General features: G+C 45.0%; 1 protein-coding gene across 1 annotated transcript in view; it reads left to right on the top strand.

The window, feature by feature from the left end:
• PTH1R (parathyroid hormone 1 receptor) overlaps positions 1-23,631 on the top strand; it is a 127,102-nt gene that overhangs the window by 68,765 nt on the left and 34,706 nt on the right. Inside the window, exons 2-4 of the mRNA XM_074573872.1 lie at positions 287-392; positions 19,868-19,978; positions 21,513-21,631. Coding sequence (XP_074429973.1) covers positions 287-392; positions 19,868-19,978; positions 21,513-21,631 — 336 coding nt within the window. The remainder of the gene's footprint in view (positions 1-286; positions 393-19,867; positions 19,979-21,512; positions 21,632-23,631) is intronic.

The raw sequence follows: 23,631 nt of genomic DNA, 5'->3' as shown, positions 1-23,631 counted from the left end.
ACCCCAGAAATTGCTACTTTGCTGTGTGCACATGTGTATGATGTGAGCAATTGCAGTGTGCACTTCCTTTGCCACATAGGCAGATGATTTCATGTGGCATCTTGTAAGAGGTGTTGCTTGGGACACTAATTGCTAAGCAAGCTGAGATGCACAGAGCAAGGCTGGTGGAGCAAACTGCTGATGCAAAGGAGATTTTGCATTCAGATCATCCGCATTATCCAGGAAGTTTGCGTCCTGCTGCTCTTCCCATGCTGAGGTTTAACCTCATTTCTCCCCATCCCTGCAGGTGGATGCTGATGATGTCATCACCAAAGAGGAGCAGATCTTCCTACTGCTAAAAGCCAAGGCTAAGTGCGAACGACACCTGAAAGCCAAGGTGCCCAAGGTGCATGGTGAGTGTTCCCACAGCAACCCCAGACTGCACAGCTGGGGCTAGGCCCCTCTTTGCTCAACCCCAGCCCTTCCCCTTAACCCCATACACAGAGCTGTGAGGGAGTCAGCTGAAGATGGACCAACAGACTGGTTTTTTAGGTTAGACTATGGGGAAGATCTTGCAGCATGAGGTGTTGGAAAACAAAATTGCCACAGCCTCTTTGTCCTGCTCCAGAACACCAAATGCCAAGGGGTCAGGAGGATGCAAGAGTCATGGTCATGGGTTTACAGCCCTCATCACTTTACCCAAAGTCCAGGCAAAGCATGGGAGATGGCATCAAACATCAGTTCTCCCAAGATCCTTCCCAGTAAGACACCACTGGTACGGGAAACAAAGCATCCTTTCAACACGCCTTCTCTGATTCCCCCTGACATACTCTCTCTATATTCTCTCAAATGGGCCCAAGCTTAGCTAAACCTCTTTCTTCCACTTCCTTTCTATTTTGGGCTGAAAAATCACTGCCAGATGTAGGGCTGGAGGGAGAAGGAAGGGAGAAAACTCTCTCATGTGGGTAGCAAAGTAATCATCCCCCATTGGTTTCTTTCATCAGTTTCACATGTGTTAATTATTGGCACTGGGGCTGTATGCTGAAGCCCCCTGCACCCACCCAGCTAGTCCTGGGTGGGCATCCTGTCCCATCTCCCTCTATTGCCTGATAAGGGGACAAACCAGAATGCTTCCCACCTTCACTGTTGCATCTCAGAGATTTCCCTTCCCACAGCCAGCACTTTGGGAGTACCTGGAGACATCACCAGCAGAGAGAAAGGTACCCAAAGCCAGTAGTGATTTTAGAGCAGAGTCGCCTGCCCACCTGGTGTCCCTCTCCTGCTGGAAATGACAGTAACAGGCCATAAAAGCCCAGCTTTCATTTTATTCCAGGCCTCCAGTTTTACATCAGCCAAAACCTCAAGCCACATCCTCTGTTGCTTCTTTGTCCTGTTCACTCAATGCCCAATTAACAGCTCATTAAAAAACATATGTGCAAAGGCATTTCCTTCTGTTGTACTATAGACCACCTGCCTACCTTGGGATCTGGTGATATCAACCAGCTGGTCTTGCTCTCACACCCTATTTTCTCACTCTTCTCTATGAGACTGTCAGCATTTAGTATTGATGTCTCTCCTTAATTGTCAGCAGCAGTGTTGGTGGGGCTGGGGAGAGGCATATGACTGACAAACAGACTTTGGGTTCTTTACCAGTTTGGTAGAGCAAAGGAATAAAATCACAGGGCTTTGCAAACTTGCCCTTGGGCTTGTTTTGAGACCTGGTTCTGCGACTGAGGACAGCATTACTTCTGCCATTGACTGGAAATCTAATACATTGTCATTTAGATATCTCATGGACCCAAGTCCTGGCTTTGGAAAAGCTGTTCTGAGCTTCTCGGGCGGTAAAACTCAGGCAAATCTCTGTCCAATCCCAAATAGTACAGTGAAGAGGAAGAAATCGTCTTGATGTCGTTACTCATAGCAGTATATTCAAGTCTTTAAAGACTCAAGGCAATCATTAGCAATAGGTAGTTAGTTAAAATTAATCTGCAAGAGGTCTATTAATCCAAAGGCCAAATGAATTCTGATTTAACCTTTCCCAAGAAACGTTTTTCTTAAGATGTTGTGAAAAAATCTTCAGTGGCGGTGCCTCCATAACACCCCAGAAATTCCTTCTAGCACTTCTTAAACAAGGCAGCGAGTTGCCAGACCATCTCTGAGATGGTCTAAAGACTCAGCGGTTGCAGATAAAGGATTTTGCAATTTGGAAAAGATCTTCCCACTTTGCAGAAGAGTTGCCATCCACAGATTTTTAGATACAGATGCCCTTGGACAATGAAAATATGATGTTACAGGGTATTTGTGAAGAGATTGACTCCATTTTGCAGTGTGTCTGCTCCTTGATGCTGCAGGAGTTGAAGGAGATGCATAGTTTTAGATCCTTTTGTGGGGTGAGGGGTGACAGAACAAAAGGCTGTAATCTGCATTGTGTTAACTTTAATGCAATTAATTGCCTGGCTAAGGCTCAGAAACTTAGTTTTTGCACAAAGGCTTCAGAGCCCAGGGTGAAAAGTGGTTGGGTCCAGTCTTTTCCTCCTTTGATGATACGGAAACTGGGGCCTGGTTTCTATTTGTGCTAATCACCCAAGGACATATGGGTCTGTGCCCCTCTCAGCCAGATGGAGGACCTCATCCCGTTGCCTCCTCCTTCACTACAGACCCAAAAGAAAAAGCCTGGGAAGGGCAACATGGTCTTCACAATTAAGATATACCAGCCCCGACTTGCAGATAATATTTGTGGGGGCAAAGTGGTTGTGACTTGGAGCAATATGGCACCCCAAGCCTTCAGGCAGACTCCTGTGATATCAGTCAGAGTGTTTCTGAGCAGCACCCACTTGGGTGGCAGGAAGACTCTTCTAACTGTCATGGAGGACTTGTGTTACCACCCTGCCAGGTCCGCTATCTGTCTTGTCTTGGGATTTTTAATGGTGTAGGACAGAGCTGTCCCTTACGATGCATTTATATTTTGGCTCTGCAAGACCTAGCCTTTCCTGAAAGGAAAAAAAGTGACTCTGCAGGCAGGCAGAGAGCTGTGCCCAGGTCCGTTTGACCCTCTGTTTGACAATAACAGCAGCCCATGGTGCTGCTGTATCTATATCAAGTCTACCTGCCGGCAACGCAAACTGATGGTCCTCACATCAGATATATGAAGGACCTCATCTCCTTGCAAGATCTTCCCATTGGCAGCCTACCATGCTCCTTGCTGTCTTGACAGTTCACAGTGCCTCCTGAAAGCAAGGCTGGAGACTCGACCCCTGCCTATGGATTTTATTTTTCTTTTCAGCAGCATGATGAATAGGTCCCACTCTGAAGGCGGCTTCTGCCAGTGCAGAACAGACTTATTTTATTAGAGGTGGGGCAAGCCCTGCTGAGAAGTGTGTTTGCAGATCACAGGGAGCACTGCACCCCTTGGCCTGAAATGATTTATTGATCTGGCTGGTATTCAAAGCACAAAAGGGAACAGGCACAGTCTAGCCCCTTCAAAATATATATTAAAAAGCAAAACCAAACCAAACCAAACAAAAAAAACAACAAGAAAACAAAACAAAGCAAAAAAACCCAACAACAATGAAAGTAACCACAAAAAGAAACAAATCCACCCAGGCTCAAGGTATGCAATGCAGGCAGCAGCTTACACTCCTGGTTCAATTTACCAGTGTTACATTTAGTTTATGGAAGTCTTCTAAACAGGGGAAACTGGTCCCATGTGGTCAATAAACGGCCATACGGATCATATATGAGACCCTGGAAAGTTTGCACAATCTGCTCTCTCTGTCCATAATAAAGCAGAGCTACTCCATGGCACCCTGGAGGAGAGTTCAAGATCAAACAATCTGCCTTACAAAAGGAGGTAAGGGAGTACGGTTTCACCAAATGCGACAGTGGCATGGTGAACTTCAGCTGAAGAAGTCACCCATAAAGCAAAAGTCACGGTCATTGGAGCCACTATGAATTTGAACCACGATTGTCACAGTGTTGGTGATAGTCGTGTGCAGCAGAGGTGGATTGCTGATGACCTTGAACATCTGAGCTCCTTCTAGAGTTGCTGGACAGAGAAGAGCATCATTTGGGGTGGCACCTGCCTCCCACCTGTCTCCAGATGTTGATCACAGATTAAACCTAGGACTGCTGATTTAGATGGAGCGCTTATCACTTATGCTGCAGTATGATATGATTACTGATGATGATGGTGTGATCCCTAGGAGGGTAGCCTAGCACTAAGATAGCCTACCTGATAATGTGGTGGGACCTCCATCTTCAGAGATTTTTGAGAGTTGGCTAGACAAAGCCGTGACTAACCTGGCCTCATGCTGGTTTTGAAGGCTGAAGATTGGACAAGAGAAGTTCAGAGATCCCTTCCAAGAAACATTTCTATGCTTAGTCCTGCACAGGGGATTTAGGATCACAAGCCAACAGCATTGAGGCTCCTTGGGGGGATTGTTTCCTCCTTGTAGACTTCAAGGCTCAGTTATCAAAGACTGGTGAGGGCCTAACTACAATGCAGCAGGTACAGAGATGGACAAGGAGAGAAGAGGAGGTCTGGGTAATTCATCTGTCTTTTACGTTGGAAGAGGAGCTTTTCTCTCTCTTTTTTTTTTTTTTTTTTTTTTGCATGTTGTTCCCAGTTATTTAGCATGTTCAAATCTCTGCTTAGTTTGTCATTCCAAAGAAGGAAAAAAGGACAAGTCCACAATGAGGCAGCAGTTTTCAGGAGATTATAAAGAAAGCACATCATACAGTCGTCAAAGGATGAGAATTCTTCAGCCTTTCTTACATAGTCGTTTGTGGTGAGGGAGAGGATTCACATTCAGCTCTGCTTGAAGGAACTTAAATCTACGTTATTACTTCCCAGAAATAATGCTTTACTGCCTAGCCTGTCAGAGGTGCAAAAGGAGATTGAAATCTCTTCCATTAGTTCTGTTTCACTATGTCTGAAAGTACCAAAAAAACACCAGTGCACAAGCTGGATCTCGCTTGTCCAACCTCATGATCTCCTTCTAGAAGCGGTATCATGCTTGGGACCATTATAGTAGCCTTCAGCATGGAGCAGCTCTAGCTGTGGGACACCCCTGCAGACAGCCCAGTGCTGTAGGATGTTTGGGAAAGGAGAAAGTTCCCACTTAAAACACTTGGCCTGAGTCAACAAGGAGTGGCTTTGGACTTGAGAGTCCCATGTCCCCAGGGAAACTCTTAACCACAGAGGTCATAGGAAAAGAGACCTTTGACCCCATGGCTGGTTTAGAGCTGCTCCACACTGGATACTTACGCGAGTTCTGCAACAAGTGAAGACCACTGTGCAACCTGAGGTCTGGCTTTCATATCTCTGCTCTGGAGTTTTGTCCTGCACTCCTCACAGAATCACAGAATGGTAGGGTTGGAAGGGACCTCTGGAGATCATCTAGTCCAACCTCCTGCCAGAGCAGGGTCACCCACAGCAGGTGGCACAGGAACGTGTCCAGGCGGGTTTACAATGTCTCCAGAGACGGAGACTCCCCCACTTCTCTGTGCAGCCTGTTCCAGTGCTCTGGCACCCTCAAACTAAAGAAGTTTATCCTCATGTTTAGGTGGAACTTCCTAAATGTTCAATGTAAATATTCAACTTCCTCAATGTTATAGCTTGTGGATGGACTTTGAGAGATGCATCCATTGCTATGAGCAGACAGGGATACTTCCCTCTGGTGGCCCTCTAAGCCAGGAGAAATGGGAGTGTACATTTCTGCAGACAGCCTCTGCTTCTCCAAGGAGCTTTCTCAGGATCCCTTCCTGCAAACCTGCTCTCGTCAACCTTTCAAGTTCATACCTGGATTTAAACCAGACTGAATGAAGCACTGCTTTTCAGCCAGCTCAAAGGCAGCCAGATGGAAGGTGTGAGGAGGCAGCAGTAATGTCTCTTCTCTCTAACAAGGAGAAGATGGAGTGCCATGGGCTCCTAACTGCATGTCATTTCTTCAACTGAACCTACAGGGCATCTCTATGGCAAAGGGAAGGAGTGGCTTGAGCATATGTCTATATCCTTGATAAAACAGCTTGACTTACAAGCGCTGAGCAGAACTCAGTTACGGTGGCAGAGGTGCTCAGGACCTGTTTGTGTACACAGAGGCCAGTTTTATCATCAAAATCATGACTTCATTTGCTATTTCAAATAGTATGCAAGTATGGGCAGGGCTAATGGCACAACTCATCAACCCAGAAAGAGCCTTTTTGGAGGAGGTTTGTTTTTCAGCTGGATGAGCTTCCATATCTGGTTCAACGTGCAGCCACATAAATAAGAGAGCCATCACAGGGAAAGGAGCAGTGCCAGGAAAGAAAATTGTTGGTGTAAGCAGTACTACGTTGAGCATTACCTGCTGAGCAGCTGATGTTTTGAAAACCCAAGTTGACCTATTCCCCGTTGCCTTCTCTCCTTGCTTCATGCAGCCCCACTTCACATCAAGGGGTATGCGCATCCACTTAGTGCTGTCAGATCCTGTCCTGCGATTACCCTTGACCCAAACTATCCCTGTTCATCAGAAGCTGCCAGATACCACCTGGCTGAGGGCTGCTTGGATCCCGCCTCTGCCTAGGTGTGATTGCAGCCCAGTGTTGTGATTTACACAGCTCCATAATAGCCAACGATCTGTGTTTTCGGAAGCAGTGAGGGAATTTGGGACACCTTTTTTTTATTTTTTAGATAGAAAGAAATATCACGTAAGCTGGCATGAAAGTTTGGTAGGGCTGCTGTCTTCATTCTTAGGAGCTGACGCACAGGGATATTCAACGCCTCGCCTCCGATCTCAAAGGAGAGTCTGTGGCAGAGCCAAGGTTTGGATTCTCATCTCCTTACTCTTCAGCCAGGGCACAAGCCACAAACCACATTTCCTTTTGTCCTGGAATTCAAGGTGAGGCTCCAAAGATTCAAATCCAGGTGGACAGAAACTGATGAAAATCTTTGGACAAATCCCACTTGACTGAAACTCAAAACTCTCATCATTGCTCTCACTTTAAAGCCTCCGGTTTTGTTTTGAAATGAGGAAAACACATTTGAAATTTCCTGCAGTGCAATGGGTCCCTGGTTTCTCTTCCTCTTTTGCCCATCTCATTGCTGAGTGCATTTCATGGGCCAGTTCTTTTCCCAGCATAAACTGGCAGATTCTCATTCGCTTTAGTGAGGGCATTGATTTATCATGAACTCATTGCAGTTACCCACTCTTAATGCGACCCTAATTTATCCTAATTCACTTGGCAATCACAGGCTAGAAATGGCTACACGGATTAACACAAGTGAAGGAGACACATTATGCTGGATCTGTGAGTCCAGCACCACTCCTTGCCCCCAAGAGGGGAAATGAGACTTGAGGAGCAGGTTTCCGTGCATCATTCTTCCAGCACAGACTTGGATTTGGCGTGGAGACACACACCAGCACTGGTTCTTTGACTGGAAAATGTGAACCTGCCTGTGCATAGGCTTCATGAGCTCTTACCCAAGAAGCAGCCAGCCCAGAAGAATCATGCTCTGACATCCTTTGGAAGCAGGAAGAGCTTGCTCTCCCTTCCGTTCCACTTAGCATTGTCCTTTTCCCTTTGCTGGTTTTTACTGTCTCCATTTTATTAAATCCACAGTTTTCTTTTCTTCAGCCTGCACAATTATTAGCCAGTGCCATGTGCCTCATGGTGCAGTACCAAAAGGCAGCAGTTTCCAGAGCAGTTCCTATCAAAGCGGCCGGTGAGTGGTTACGTTATTCTCCCAACCACCCTCACAAACCTGGCCGACACAGTCTTGGTTCTTGTGCCAAAGGGCTGATCTTAAAGTAGCTCCAGCTGCTAAAACTGGACTTAAAAAACAGTATAGTAGGCCTAAAACTTGAACTGCTTGTTGTGAAAAAAGGAAAGAGTTGATGGGAGTATGGGGAGTAGTGATGTCCATCCATCTTGTAGAGACTGGAAGGAGATGTTCATTGGAAAGAGACTTCCAGATGCTGGAAGGGGTGATCACCCTCTTTCTTGATTTTCACTTTCTTCTGATCCCTGACCCATGCCCTGAAAGACCAGGCAATTATCCGTCAAGTGGAATATTCAAGTATGGTACCTGCTACCATGGGTCAGCAATATCTTGTTCAATTGAAATAAACCAGATGTAATTTAATTGGGTGCGTGTCGAAGCTGCGTTTCAAGAGTTGAATTAGGGACTATGGAGTATCAAGGTGAACAATAGATGTGCCAAGCGTTTCTGTGGAGCGGGAACATGTGACTGTTACATGTGTGATTGCTAACAGGGTTGATGGTCCAAAGGAAAGTCCTAGCAAACAGAAAGGTAAAAAATTGATGAAATTCTAAACTTTCTTCAGCCATAATAACTTCCACACAGCCCTGTCTCAGGATACGTTTGTCATCTGCCACTTTTGGCTAAGGCACTGAGGGATGGAGACCCAAAATATTAAAACAAAAAAAAAAACTCAAAACCTGTTCCCACAAGAATTTGGCTTCCTTTCTTCTTTTCTCTTTATTTTTTATCCCCCTTTTTTCCTTAAATTTAGTCTCTAGATGAAAGCCTTTTGGAAAGAACAGGAAACCCTAAAATTTCTCTTCTACGTACACAAATATTACATTTCAGCCATGGTGGGCAGCCTGATGCCACCCCAAAGTTAAACCTGGAAGGGGATGAAGTGAAATTCCCAGCCGTAAGCCATCAGACCTGATTTTTTTTTTTTTTTTTTTCACACATGAATTAAAAGTCTGTCTTTCCCTGGTTTGGAAAAGGAGATGGCACATTTTGTGGGAGAAGAGACATTTTTACACAAACCTGTTATTAGCAAAGGCCATCGGCAATCCTTTCTCAGAGTCCTAGGTGTTGCAGTTTGCCTCAAAATGGCTTGTTTTGTTAATAAATAAACCTATTTGCTAGGAAAAGGGGTTATTTTTAGTTGAGAAGCTGTGTGTATTTACCCAAGGTGTGTGGGTTGCCCATCTGAGTTTATGGCCCCATTGTCCCTAAAGGACCTATACCCAAGTCCAGACTCTCTCTGGGCTTGCAGAAGGACAGGATCTGCTCCTGTATTTCTCTCCAGAGGGTCAAGCATCATCTTCTGACCATCCAGCCTGCCAGGGTATCCTCAGAGGTTGTAAGTAGCCTCAGCTGCCCTAGAAGTTCAGGGAGAAAAAGGCATCCAGTGCACTCAGGATTTGCCCTAAACATGCTAAACCTCTATAAGCCCCGTATCTCCTTCTGCTCTTTCTAGCTTCTCCCTGTTTCTGTTCTCAGTCCTTGTGGTTCAATGGGCAGGGTGAGAGTTTTGGACAAAGTACTGTTCTGCAAACAACCAAACCATCCCTTGTTAGCATGTTTCCAGCACAGTTTTGGCCTGGGACAGCTGTCACTGCCCCAGTGGACACCATCTGTGGGTCAGCATTGACCAGGAGACCTTTCAAGACGGCAGCACAGACAAGACTATTCTTCTGCGGTGTGTATGAGGGGGAGTTCACATTTGTGGATATGAGCCATGTGGGGCTTACAGGGCCTAAAAATAGGCTATGGTCTGTTGTATTGGCTAATATAGATGAAATCAGTGAGTCTTGGTCAAGCCTGGGCTTTCTCCTTACATCTGTGGTTTTGGGATGGGCCAAAAGATCACTGAAACCATACAGAGAGATGTCACCTCCCACCCAACCTATCTACCACCACTAGCTTTCAAATCAGCAGACTGTGATGACTAGCAAGGGCTTGCAGCTCTTCACAGACGGCTACTTGCCAGTCGTGCCTGAATTAAAGCTAGGAAGAGATAGGGAATACCAACAGCTGGCCTCTACTTGCAAAGGTTTATGGACCAAGAGCTTCCAGTCCTCTTGAGACATGTCTGCTGAGCAGCTATATAGGTCTTGCAACGCACAGGAGGAATAAATCTCAGGAGTTATGATAGGCATAAATGTTCCATGTGTTAGATATGTAAAGTTACATGAAGAATGGGTGGAAAACGCTGCATACGAGTGGCTAAACTGCAATTCTAATTATAAGCCTTATTTCTATGCTTATTTTAATGATTGATATGACCAGCACTATGCCCTCCCAGAAGGACGTCTGGAGTATTTTGTGAGAACTAGATAACTGAATGAGGAAAGAAGCATGCCTGGGCTGAGCTGGGCCAGTAATGGCAGGTGGGGTGTTATCAGGTGGGATGTAGAAGGTGATATTTCATCTTTGGAGTTGTGAGTGCAGTGAGTGGACAGACAGCATGTGAAATGGGCTACTGATGTCAGGGTAGCCAGCTCTCTGGAGCTGTGTCGTGCTAGCAATTCTCTGTTAGCACTTTTAATCTTGTGACTTTCCCATTCTGCACTGGGGTGAGTAAAGAGACAGGGGGACTCAGAACAGCCCCTGGCACACACATCATTGCCCTCCAAAGTCCAGTTCCTCCAGGGCTGAGCATGCAAGGGGTGTTTTGCCCACTAAACAATGGTGCACAGGCCAGCAAAGATCTCTGGGTAGTAACAGGCAGGACCAACATCCATCCATCCTGTCTCCTTGACCTCCCCTCATGCTGGCCGGCACGCAGTGCCCATAGACACACAGAGATGTTCAGAGATGGATGTGCTGACACAGGCCACACTGCATACAGCTCCACCGAGAGATACTGCAGCACTGCGTCCCCAGCTACCCATGCCGATGCCCTTGGACGTGTGCAGAGCATCTTTGCCCAAAACAGACAGATGCTCCCTCTGCATTGCACAGTACAGGTCAACAGTAACACACACCCCTTCCTACAGTGGTCAAGGCCAGGTTGGACAGGGCTTTGAGCAACCTGGTCCAGTGCGAGATGTCCCTGCCCAATGGCAGAGGGGTTGGAACTAGATGATCTTTAAGGTCCCTTCCAACCCAAACCATTCTATGATTCTATAGATCTATACATATGCAGGCATTCATACACACAAGCTCTGACAGCCAGGCTTGAAGTGCATCTGCAGCACCAAACACCCCCATACAGAGACACTGACCCTCCAAGCCTCCCTTTCTGCCCCTTCTGTCCCAAAATGCTGGGTCATTTTTTTGGTTGCTCCTCCCTGCCTGTTTCCAATCCACCAAATGTCCTTCCCGTAATAGAGTGACCACAATTGCACACCGTATTCCAAATGTGGTCTCCCTGGTGCCTTGCACGGTGCCAGAATAAGTCGGGCTGATTTATATTCCATACCCCTAGATAAACACCTCGAGACCGTGTTTGCATTTATCCAGCTGCCAAGTAGCCTCGCAGATGGTTTTAATGTGTTCTCCACATGCATGTACCGCTTGCACAGGAATCGGAATTGAGACTGGGGGGGAAGGAGAGAAGGGAGGAGGCAAGGGAGAAGTAAGAAGCAGGAGAGAATAGCCCTCATTGCACCCTGGGGGATACAGCAGTGAGCAGGCATGGCCCAAATATGCCTCTCTTTTCCTCTCTCTTCCACCAAAGCAACCTGCAGCATCCTGGGGTTTCTGACTAGGCTCAGGTGGGCAAGCAGAAATTAAGAAAGAGCAAAATGAGGGCCGCATGTGGCGCAGGCCTTTCACAAAGCACCCTGTGACAGGCCTTTCTGCCTTCAAAAGGCAAGTCCTCAGCAGCAACACCAAACGGAGCCTTTGCTTGCTCCGTCCTGAATACCATATTGGCTTGTGATAACGAGTACAATTTCCACGCCCTGAGTTTTCAACCCTCAAGGGCTAAGGAGAACTGCAAGGCACGTCTGTTCTAAAACTACGGTAATCTGTGCTACTATAACTACTCTGTAGTACGGTACTACTGTAAGGGAGTATTCATGGCAGTCCAAGCAACGGTGAGATGAATGGGTACACTATAATAGTAACCTTCAGACATCTCAGGCACCGAGGCACATGCCCTGCCTGCAGGATTTTACAGTCTAGCCTTAGAAGATGGGCATAGATTGTTGGTGATAAAATGGCATGCAGATGCAGAGAAATAAATCAGATTTTCTGACTTGAAGGCTTATACCTGCCCGTTGTGACTGATAGTGGATGAACATGTCATTCAGTGCATTTCACTGAGGTGCTGGGAACTTCGAGTTGGATGGTGAACTGACACATTCCCAAAAGCCTCATCTTCTCCAAGTGCTTGTTTCGTGGCGGTGGTATCCCCTCTGCAGAGCTGGATAAGGAGGAGCTGTCTGGTGGTGACCTGAGTCCCTGCCCCAGCACAGCCCTGGGAAGGCAGTGGGTGAAAGCAGCACTTAGCACCATCTCTCAGACTGAAACCCGTATTTCAGGCAGCGCTTTGTTCCCTGAACCTTTTAGGCTGCCTTCATCTGAAGCTGAGGACGTGAGTGATCTGTATTGATGGGCTGAGAGGTAAAGAAAAACAGAAAATAAAGAAAAATAGAAAATATATCGGTGAACTAGAGGAGGTGACCCTTATTGCTGCAGGGATGTAGTGGTGGGAAGAGCGGCTGACCTCTGCTGTGGTTCAGCTTGTCTTGAGGAATCGATGAGCTGGGTGTCTCAAGACCAAGAGATGAGAGGCCAACAGCTGCATATGGGAGCTGTTTTGGCGTCTTTGTACCTAAGAAGGAAGGAAGGAAGGAGTAATTTGGACTGTTTTGGAATCTCTCTTGTCCTTGGAAGTGATTGCCTGCAGGGCAAGCAAAATGATTTCTGAGATCTGGAGTGCAGGTGGGTAGGCAGCTGGAAAACTGGGGTGGGAAGCACAAGTGACTCTGCTAATCGTGAGACAGCAGCATACAGGATATTGAGGAAGGATGAAGATGCATGGACCTGTCCCAGGGCAAGGATGGCAGCAGAGCTGGAGTGCAGAGGAAGCTGTGAGTGACATAGTGCTCTCCTTCTAGCTCCATTAATGCCGCAGCCTCCATTTCCTTTAATGAGGTTCGATCTTAAAATCACTTAGTGACATGAAACTTACAGTTCTTCCCAGGGACCTCATCCCAAACATAACTCACCTGAAGCATAGAGCTGTCTCTTAATTTCCAGTATAAGCTTTGTTCACTGCCAGTTTACAAATGATTATTTTTGCATAATTTTCCACTTCTGTAGCTCATCTCTACTCAGACTGCTTACCAGTAGGGTGAGAAAAGCCTTCTTTCTCATTCTCTCTCTCTCATTCTCAAAGCAGTTCAAGCCTTTTATTTTCCTCCAGGGCCACCAATGAAATCTTCCCACTCTAATAGTCCTCCCTTATTGCTGGAAGATTTTTGCTTTCTGTTCCTCTTCACCAAAGGAAATTATGAGCTTTTTCCCAGAGAGGTTATTTTGTTTGACCAGTAGCAAGGACGTCTCAGGACCTATGAAGCCTCTTTTAGAAAACTACTATGGAATGAAGAAAAAAAAATAAGTCTTAGAAGACAAAGATTCAATTCCTGCCTCAGCAGTTGACTTTTACCGACCTCACTTATCTGCCTGCATTAGATTTGTAGTCAGGGAGTGTGGTGGTCACTGATCCCCATGGTCTCCACAAGTACGATAGTCCTGTCTCCCTGAACTCATCTCAAACTACAGAGACAGAAAGGGAGGCACCAGGATGAGGCATCTGTGAAGTCTCTGGAGAAGAAAAAGGTCTCGCCTCACTTCCATCCACTCATGTTGTCCCGCAAGACAGCACCGAAGTGGTTGGTGATGTCCTCTCAACGTGAGAAACTTCAGTGCAATTCCCACCTTCCCTGTCTCCATCCATGAGAGTTACAGCTCTGAATTTGGAGGAGCTTCACCCTCATACATACATGCCTGAGAAAGAAGCAATATCCTCCATTCAGAGCTGCCCGAATGACTGATACACATCCAAGACACTTAAGATGTGGGATATGCACGAGATTTACTTGTTTTCTTAAAAGTTTATGAATTCCTTTTGACTTACATCTTCAGTGAATCCTACTATTTCTTCCAAGGAAAGAAATGTTTTGCATTCCCAGTTCACTTGGAACGTGTGACTTCGTGTCCCAAACCTACCCACCTGTATCAATCCAAACAACATATTTGAACCCTCAAACTATTTTTCACCAAGAAAAGAAAGTTTTTGACAGCTTTTCAATCAGCATTTAGAAAAAACTGGATCCTTTCTGATTATCTATGCTTCTAAATATTGTTAACACTGTCTCAGGAGAGACTGACTTATTTTTAGCATGCCAAAAGCACGCTACTTGCAGGTGGTGGATTATTTTTTTTTCTAATGACAGCTTATAAAAAAAGTTGTAAAAATGGATTTTATTTTTTATTTTAAATTATAGCCATCAGAAAAAAATTGTCAGCTTGTGGATTTTTTATTGTTTTCCTGAAACTCTCCACCATTTTTCATATTTCTTCTTGTAATTCAGTATGGATCTCTTTTGAGAAATGACCAAGAGAAAAGGAAAACAACAGAGAGAAGCCAAGTTGTTAGTACTGTTAATATTTTTATAAACCAAGAAAAAAATGTTTGGAGGAAATATTTGGGAAAACAAACAAAAAGAAAAGTCTTGTTTGGATTCCAGCACAATACCAATGGAATATATGGTATTTTCCCTCCCCATTTTATCAACTCAGTTGTTAAGTGACCTCTACAGTGAGTAAAATAGGAGAAAGCTGGAGACAGAAGGTGCAGAATTTGGTCCCACTTATCACATCAGTGGTCTCAAACTGGTGAAATTAATGGTAAAGGTGCCACATGCAGACCAGAAGAGACAGGGGGTGGAGTGAGGGAAGAAGGAAGGGATGTGGGGAATCATAGAATCACAGAATGGTTTGGGTTGGAAGGGACCTTTAAAGACCATCTAGTCCAACCATTCTGCCATGACCAGGGACATCTTCAACTAGACCAGGCTGCTCAGAGCCCCGTCCAACCTGACCCGGAATGTTTCCAGGGATGGGGCATTGGCCACCTCCCTGGGCAACCTGGGCCAGGGTTTCACCACCCTCAGGATACAAAATTTATTCTTTATATGTAGTTTGAATTTGCTGTCTTTTAGTTTAAAACCATTACTCCTTTGTCCTATCAGCAGGTCAATGGTTTGTCTCCTTACATGGGAGGAATGGAGGTATTAGAAAAAGGAGTGAGAGAAGGAAGGTGGGGCTCCTGTCTGGGACAAGAAGTGTGACACAGAGAGAAGAAACAGCTTTTGGTTGCATTAAAACCCAGGAATGTGGATTTAACAGTCACAAAGTGTGGCCGGACCTGATGTCAGTCAATACTTCCATTTGAAAAATGTTTTCCAAGAGTTTCACTCAATGTAGAAACTTGTCAATTCTCCAACCAGGAAGTCCAGAGGCACCTAGCTTAACCTTTGGATGTCCCCCCAGGCTTCCCCCTACCACAAACTAATAACTGCAGTGCCTTTTCCTAATCCGGTTCCTCTCTCCTTGCCCCCGTGGTGCCCTGGATTGGCAAGAAACAGACATGTTGGGCCTAATTTTAAGCTGTGCACCTGCCAGTTGGCTGGTCAGTCAGTTTAGGCTGGTTGGACAGGTGGCAGATACCAAATGCCCACCTGCCCTTCCCACTACTAATCATCAATCACCGCAAAATTTGCAGGAAGGAAATGATGACTGAGATGTCTTATGCCTCCTTCAAATTGAGCTGAAATGTGTTCTCCAAGCATGGAGGGGGGAGAGAGAGGCAGGGGATGATAGAGAGGTGGAGAGGACATTAAAGAGGTTTCTCTGTGTTGTGGCAGTTCATGATAATGACAACAGATTCATTTTCATCTTTTCTTGAGAGCCTTAGCCACTTCTTGAAGATAGAGTCCCACCAGATCTTATACAGCATTAATGAATCAATTCCACAAGTCAATATACAGAGGCACAGAAAGATTTCAGATGCAGTGAGAGGCAGCAAAGATCATCTTCTTTTTCGAATTTCTGGGTCAGTTAATGGCTCCCCACATTGTCCACATGGTAAAGCAGCAGTCCAGGGGTGTCCCAACACCAGCTTGCACTGTGTTTCCTGCACCAAGCCTTCAACCCTCTGCTTTTTGGAAGGATTGTGGGGATCAAAGTACACAAAAAGAAATAATTTCACACTCTGTTATCCAGAAAGCATCAGTTTTCTTTTGAATGAGTCCATTGCAAATGTGTGTGTGTGTATGTTTACAGAATGAGGAGGGCGTACCCACCAGATACTTTTCCACATTAATATTTTCTGGACAAATATTGCAGTATGATACTAAATGAAACTACTTACAAGTGAAGGCTGACCTTTGCAAGTCGTTGTGAAGAAAAGTGGAAGGTTTTTCTCTCAGCGTTTCAGAGCACGACATTCAGATGAATTTTTTTCTTCTCAATGTTTTTTCTCCATGTCATTCATTTTAAAGATTACCCAAATTAATTTATTCATTTTGTAAAAAAAATGGTTTTATTTTAAGTAACACCACTTTGAGGGCTAAATGAAATCTTTATTTACTTTCTTGCCTGCAAAAAAAAACCTCAGGGACAATAACATTTTGTCCTAATCCAAATTTTGTGGGGTGCTTTTTTGCCTTTTTCTTTTGATCCTTCCAGAGAACTGAAAAATAAATAAACTGGTTTTCACAGTGTAAATAATCCTGCAACATAATGAGCCAAAGGGAAGGGCTTTCCCAGTTTTCATGAATAGGAAATTTAGTATTATTCTTCCTCTATTGTGACTGGAAATAGAGAAAATGCAATAAACTTCTTGCTCCCTTTTATCACACCAATGCTGAGGAATTTTAGCTCCTCTATCCTCACTCCCGGTTAATGCTTTATAAGATAGGCAGTGATTAGTCTGGTCCTTTTCATCAACACTAAATTAAAGATAAGAAATCAGCTGTTAAGTGATGAGTTTTTCAGTTGTTTTTCATGTCCTAAAATACCATCAAACTGAATTGATCACTGTCAGCTCCGACCCTGGAGGGCACCATACCAGCCAAAGGTTTTTAAAGCAATCCTGTATTCTTATTTAATGTTGTGAAAGCACAATCATTATAAAGGATAAATTACTGTTTGGTTGAAAGACTGCTAAGGGACGAGCTTTGGTATTAATGAAACATGCTGAGATCTTGGCTGTGCTTATCATTTCTTTACTAGTGGAGTTCTTTTGCAGATAAGAGCAGGCTGTTCCGTTTTGGTTTGATTCTCATGTAATTCCTCTCTGTCAGACACTTTGTATGCTGTTGATAAACTTATTCACAGGTTGCCATCAATACGCAGGGCAGATGCTGCTCTGAAAGCAGAGCTGGGGCAGATTCACCGGTTTTTGCTTTTCATTTCAAATACTCTACTGCAACTGGATGCTAACTGATGGGTGCAGTTAGTACAGCCCAACGCAAAGGTGTATCATAGAATCATAGAATGGTTTAGGTTGGAAGGGACATTAAGGATCATCTTTAAGGCCATGGGCAGGGACATCTCCCACTAGACCAGGTTGCTTCAAGCCCCGTCCAACCTCATCTTGAACACCTCCAGGGATGGCAGCCACATCTTCTCTGGGCAACGTGTTCCAGTGCCTCACCACCCTCACAGCCAAGAATTTCTTCCTCACATCTCATCTAAATCTCCCCTCTTTCAGTTTTAAACCATTCCCCTTTGTCCCATGGCTCCCCTTCCTGTTCTAGAGTCCCTCCCCAGATTTCCTGGAGCCCCTTGAGGGACTGGAAAGAGCTCGAAGGTCTCCCTGGAGCCTTCTCTTCTCCTGGCTGAACACCCCCAACTCTCTCAGCCCGTCCTCACAGCAGAGGGGCTCCAGCCCTCTGATCATCTTCGTGGCCCTCCGCTGGACCCATTCCACCCATGTCCTTCTTGTGCTGAGGACTCCAGAGCTGCATGCAGTACTCCAGGTGGGGTCTCACCAGAGCAGAGTAGAGGGGTAAGTAAGCACCAAATTAGATTTGGATGGATAGTCCTTCCTCAGGGACTGGAAATGCAGCCCATGTTGAACATCCATGTCTGAAAGCGAACTTGCTCTCTTGTGGACTGGGAGCTTCTGGATCAAAAGCTGCAGAAATGGGTGGCTGACAAGTTGTCAGAGGTAGGGAACAGGGTTTGACTTCCCTCTTTTTAAAGCAGTGTTGAAAATGAGGTCAGTTCCCACAGTTTTCAAGAAGCCTGGAGTATTTCTCAGCCTTTCTAAATATGGATAAGTTCTGGCTTTGTCCCTTGCAGACTGAATGAGCAGACGATGAGGAAGATGAGACTGCCAGGAGGGTGGGCAGCCCATCTCCCAGGGCAGTCTACCTCCATTGCTGGCATCTCAGCTGCTTCAGAGGCTGGTGGCAAACTCTATGTGCTGCAGAGCTCCTTCATGATCCTCTTAGCCTACATGGTTTTGTAGGACATGATGTCGGAGCTCTTGAATGGATGGCTGGTACCCCAGTTTGTGAAGAGAGAAACAAAGCTTCTCATAATTACGGGTCAATAGAAGACCTGCTTAATTGCTTCTCAAGTTCTGTAGGATTGCAAAATGACAACTAAAGAACTTTAAGTATATACTTATATACTTGCCAGTTTTCAAAAGAAGGTTTGGAGGGAAAAGGCAACATAAAGTGTGGGAAAGGACTTTTTTCTTGTTTTGTATCTCTGCTTTTCCTTGTGCTAAGCACATAAATCACAGATATCTGCAAATAAACTAACATATGAAGAGGTAAGAGGAAGACCTGTGTATGGGGGGAGACAGGATTTCTCCTTCAGGGCTACTTTAGCTTTCTTCAATGAACAAAAAGGGACAACACGGATGATTTAAAGAAAAATCCGGTAACAACGCCTCACCACTCCCTTCCCAAAAGGTTAGGAATTAGCAGTGAACATAGCAAAGTGGTACAACCGAGAGAGATAAACAGTTCCGAGGATATTTGCATTCCTAAGGTGACAGGGCTCATGTGAGTTCTGCACCTGCCCATTCTTTCTGCTCCTTTTCTGAAAACCTGTGATTAAGCAGAGGGCAGAAATCCAAAATAGTATGTAAGCAGCAGGGAAAGCTGGGAAAACTCAACCATTGTGCGCTGTGCTTGGCAGCAGGCGACGGTTCAATCAGCGTGTGTGTGCTGCCAGCCAATTAGCATGGGCATGGCTCCAAATCAATCAGTGCACGACCTGCATCTTGCCCCATGGTGACATCACAGGGAAATGGGGGGAGAGGGAAGCTGGGTCTACTGAAGTCACCGGCCAAAAGGATGTCAGACGGGAAAGAATGCAAATTTTTAGGAAAAAGAAATTCCACCATTTCCCTCCTTATGAAGCAAGGTAATGAAATATTCTCTATTTATGGTTAGAAATTTTGCCACAGACACCTCTCTAGATTCTTGCTAGTCTTAGTGTTACTTAAAAGCGCACACAAATTCAGGCACACAAGGGCATCTGAGAAAGCAGCAAAGCATCGCAAGATAGCATAGCACTGGCTGATACAAATAATGAGTTACAATTACAGCTGAATTTGGATTAATGGTCTGTGGACATTAAATCACAGCTAGTCTACTCTGTGGGAATTAGTACCTTTCAGGGAAGCCTGAAAGGGTAACTTTGAGCCCCACAATAATCTAACCACAGCATAATCTAGCTCCTTGGTATGCTAGGTTCAAACCTGTGTTGCCTTATCAAGGCTACACCCAACCAAGCTCCCTGGGGCATCTCCAGGTTGCCTGTCAGTCTACGGAGTCCTGAATGCTCAAGTTCTCCACTCTGCTTTCCTGCCCCATTTCCATTTCTTCCAGCCCACAAGGGAAAGCAACTTTCCAGACACATTGTCCCCTCTCAAAGAGCGCTCAGTGATTATCCCATGTCTGACCATCTCCTTCTGAAATAAAACTTGGGAGAAACCACATCTTCTGGAGCTAAACACTAAGAAGAATATTGCAATGATGCCTAAGAGTGGCCTTCTTGAATTGAGTGACAATGTTGCTGTTTTTTTTTCAGGGAGATCCCTTCTCCAAACGGTGGGGCATTAGTTTCATCTCTGCAGGTCCAGTGACTCCTCTTGTTTCTCTTCCACAGATGGTTTTTGTCTTCCGGAGTGGGATGGTATTGTCTGCTGGCCTGAAGGTGTGCCAGGCAAAGTGGTGGCTATGCCATGTCCTGAGTACATCTATGACTTCAATCACAAAGGTAGGTGTTGTCCTTGGTGTCAGCACAGCCTGGTAAGCTGCAGGAAGGGGAGGTCTCGCAGTTGGAAAATTAGAAATCCTCTTTAGTATCCCTTTTTTGTCATACGGTGGCTCCCTTCCAAGGAGGGGTAAAGACAGGGAAAAGGAAGTTAAGAAACAACCGTTACGTTTTTATGCTGGAAGAAAAGCTCTGTTTTAACCTAAACAATGACAAATTTCCCACCCACCCCAGACTGTAATGGGGCATTATAAGCACTGATTTCATGTTTACAACTGGGTAGTCTTGCAGATATACAAACCTCTATTTGTTTGATGCCACAAACTTTGCATAGCAATAGAAACCCACAAGATATTCTTCCAATTTATGTTCTTCGCTTGACGGATCTGTTAATTCTAACCCCTGATTTCTGCCCAGACCCCTATGGTGGGTATCTGAGAACAGCGCTGGTAACCAGAACATGTGAATTCCTCCCCATCTCACTTTCCCTCAGGCAGCACATTTCTTGGCTTGCTTGTGGTGCCGCAAAGTCTGTGCATGTTTTTAGAAGGAATTGAAGTACACTCACTCCTTGGTGTATTTTCAAAGCTAAAGCATTCTCTTTTCTCAGGCAAAGCTGTGCATCCAAAGACTGAAAAACTAAAGAATTAAGACTATATGTTCCCAGCAGAGCACCGATGTTGTTTTCAGAAAAGAAGCAATGATATTCCAGTGCACCCTCGTTGCATGTAGTCTGTCCTGCCCTTTTTATAAGGGACGGTGATCTGAGCCAGCTTAACCCCTGGCTGATGACCTCTTTGGGAGATCCCTGCACATGCACTTCACATTAGAGACCAGGAGGAACAGGCAATGCATCCCTTTTTTCTCCATAACCCAACAACGGCATGGATTCCTCACCTCACTGATCACCACCAGTCAGGTCAGCAAGGGTGGGAGTCAGATTAAGACCCTTAGATGCAGAGGTCTCTATAATCTCTCCCTCTGTAGTCACAGGACAGATAGATCTATTGACTGGTTTCATCCCTGTTAACTGTAATGGGACTTTTTACACACAGTTTATGCAATGATACCCCAACACAGACATCTGAACATGAATGTTTTCGTCTGCTGATTGGGTCCTGAGATGAAACCTTGCCTTCTCTTTTTTTTTCCATGGGGAGGGTACCCATGGAAAAATCTGTCTTGAGAAGCACTGAATCTGTAAACAACAAGCAGCATAATATAGTTCGCTGTTTATTTTCATAGGGAGAGATGCAACTCTGAGGATGACTTTGTGCATTGGGACTTTTCAAAGCTTCTCTCCTTTGTTTGTAGACCAAATATCTTAACCTAAACAAAGTGCAACTTGTTAATAGCTCTCTAGTGTTTCTCAGCCAGAAAATTGATAAAGTTGCTAAGCAGGCAGAAATTGTCTTCTTGCAGTTGTACTTCAAAGCAGGCAGGAAGAATCAGGGTTGATGGGATCCATCCTTGGAAGAAGTTCCTCCTATTCTACCAGGTCTAGTCCCGCTTACTCTGTCTCATTTCTCTCCCATAGGCCATGCTTATCGCCGGTGTGACCTGAACGGGAGCTGGGAGTTGGTCCCAGGCAACAACCGCACCTGGGCAAACTACAGTGAATGTGCCAAGTTCCTCACCAACGAGACAAGGGAAAGGGTAGGCAATTGCGTTTGTGCATGGACCACGAAGTGTTGGCTTCACCCAGGGCTAACCTAAGAAGCACTGTCTCATTTAAAACCCTTGATGAGCTCTAGTTTGCTGCCTCCTCTTGGAAACTATGTCTGAGCTTGCCAAAGCCACATCTTTGTTTTGATTGGGGAATTATTTGAATTTGAAATTGTCGTCAAAGCCAGAAAATTTTCCTCCTGCTGCCATGACTCCCATTTGTAAAGAGATCTTGGAGAAACTTGAAGTGGGCTAGGAACACTAAGAAGTGGTTGGAGGTTGTTCCATGCCATTGAGACTCCTTCTTCCCCACCAGACACTAATTTTGGTACCAGTTTGTTACCAATAATTCTAATGCTTATGTGCTTGTCTGTGCTGGGGAATGTACAAACACAGAACTAAAAGATGTGTCAATAAAACCAGTAATAATCCTGCTTCTATACGTCATTAATAGAGAACCTCTTTGTTGAGAGGTATAAATCAAGGATCAAAGGTTTTACGTGGTCTGTTCATTGGAGATGGGTGGGGACAAAGTCCTTTGCTAAAGCAAATTAACATGTAAGAACAGATCTTAAACTATTTCTGGTGTAGTCACAATTTTGAAACAGGGACACCAATCCAAAGTTAGAAAAGGGATTCATAGCACATGGAGAGAGTTTGGTATGCTCCTGGGGAAAAAAAAAAAATTATCTATCTGTACGTCACACCTATGTACCTTATTTTTACACAAATTCAGGTGTTTGGCAAAATAGTAGTTGACAGAAATTTCCCACATCTTTGTCTGGGTCTGAGCCCAGCTGGGGCTGTGTAGTGCTTCTGAATGTCTCCCAAGCTGAGTCCATCATAGAAGTGACTCTGTGCTAACACGACAGCAAAGCCGTCAGTGGAGTCACCTGAGAGGATGTGACCTTCTTGTTTCGCAAAAAAAGACATTTCCACCCACACGCGGTTGCTGCTCTATTTCTGTAATTTGCAAAGAATTCAGCAGAAACCTCTGGTTTCACAGTGGTACTTGGAAGATGTCCTCCTTGGATATGGGGTATGGCATTAGGGACTGATCATTTGCAGCAAGGGTTATTTTCAGACAGTTGGAGATAAAGATCTAACCACAAGCTTCACAGTGGGGAGCAAGCTTGAAGATGATATACAGCCCCTTTGGGAGAACGTTCTTAATTTTAAGTCCAACCACAGCATAGTTTTTTTGCATTTTTTTTTCCCAACGGTGAAGCAACATATGAATGAAGTTTTTTAGTGAGGAAAGATGTTATTTGAGCATCTGCACGCATTATATCATGCGGTCAAAGAACTGACAAGGTTGTATACGCCAGGTACTGCTCCAGCTACTTGATAGCAAGGTGTGTTGTGTCAGTGCTAGACAACACTCATTTTGAGGACAAGTTTGATGGGACTCATTTTTTCCCAGTACGTATAGTGGAAAGGACTATTTTAGCCCCAGAGTTTTCTGGGAAATTTCTGGAGTTGGTGTTGGAGACATTGAACATCTTGCTCACACTGAGAGCTTTACTAAGTTGCACAACTTCTTGACCTCTCCGCAGTCATTATCTCCCCTGTCCCACCTATCTCAGCCATGTCCTGAAGTGGGAGTCATCTGCTGTAGACCTCTCTACCTAAGCAAGTATCCTAGATTTCCCCTAGGGAAAGGAGGTCCTTTCTGTTAAACTACCTATGCTGGCAGCTAGGATGTGGTCAAGATAAATTGGTAGGGGAAGGGTACAAAGAAGAAGACGGTTGTCCATTTGTTACGAGCACAAGGAAGGTGTAGAGACCAGACCTCCAGGCTGGGAAAAAAGGCTGAAAGCAAAGTCTATTGTCCTGGGTTTCCTGTATCTATTTTTGTCTGTGTCTCCTGAGTGTAGAGGTGGTCACTGCACAGACAGGGGACTTGGACTGTGTTTCCTAATGGAGAGACATTAGATGAGGTGTCATGATGCAGAAGATTTCATTTTTATTCTCAACCTCTGTTCTTACTT

This window comes from Larus michahellis, chromosome 2 (assembly GCF_964199755.1).
Source record: "Larus michahellis chromosome 2, bLarMic1.1, whole genome shotgun sequence".
Classification (NCBI taxonomy): domain Eukaryota; kingdom Metazoa; phylum Chordata; class Aves; order Charadriiformes; family Laridae; genus Larus; species Larus michahellis.
Note: the sequence above shows the minus strand (reverse complement) of the source record. Positions and strands in the feature narration are given on the sequence as shown.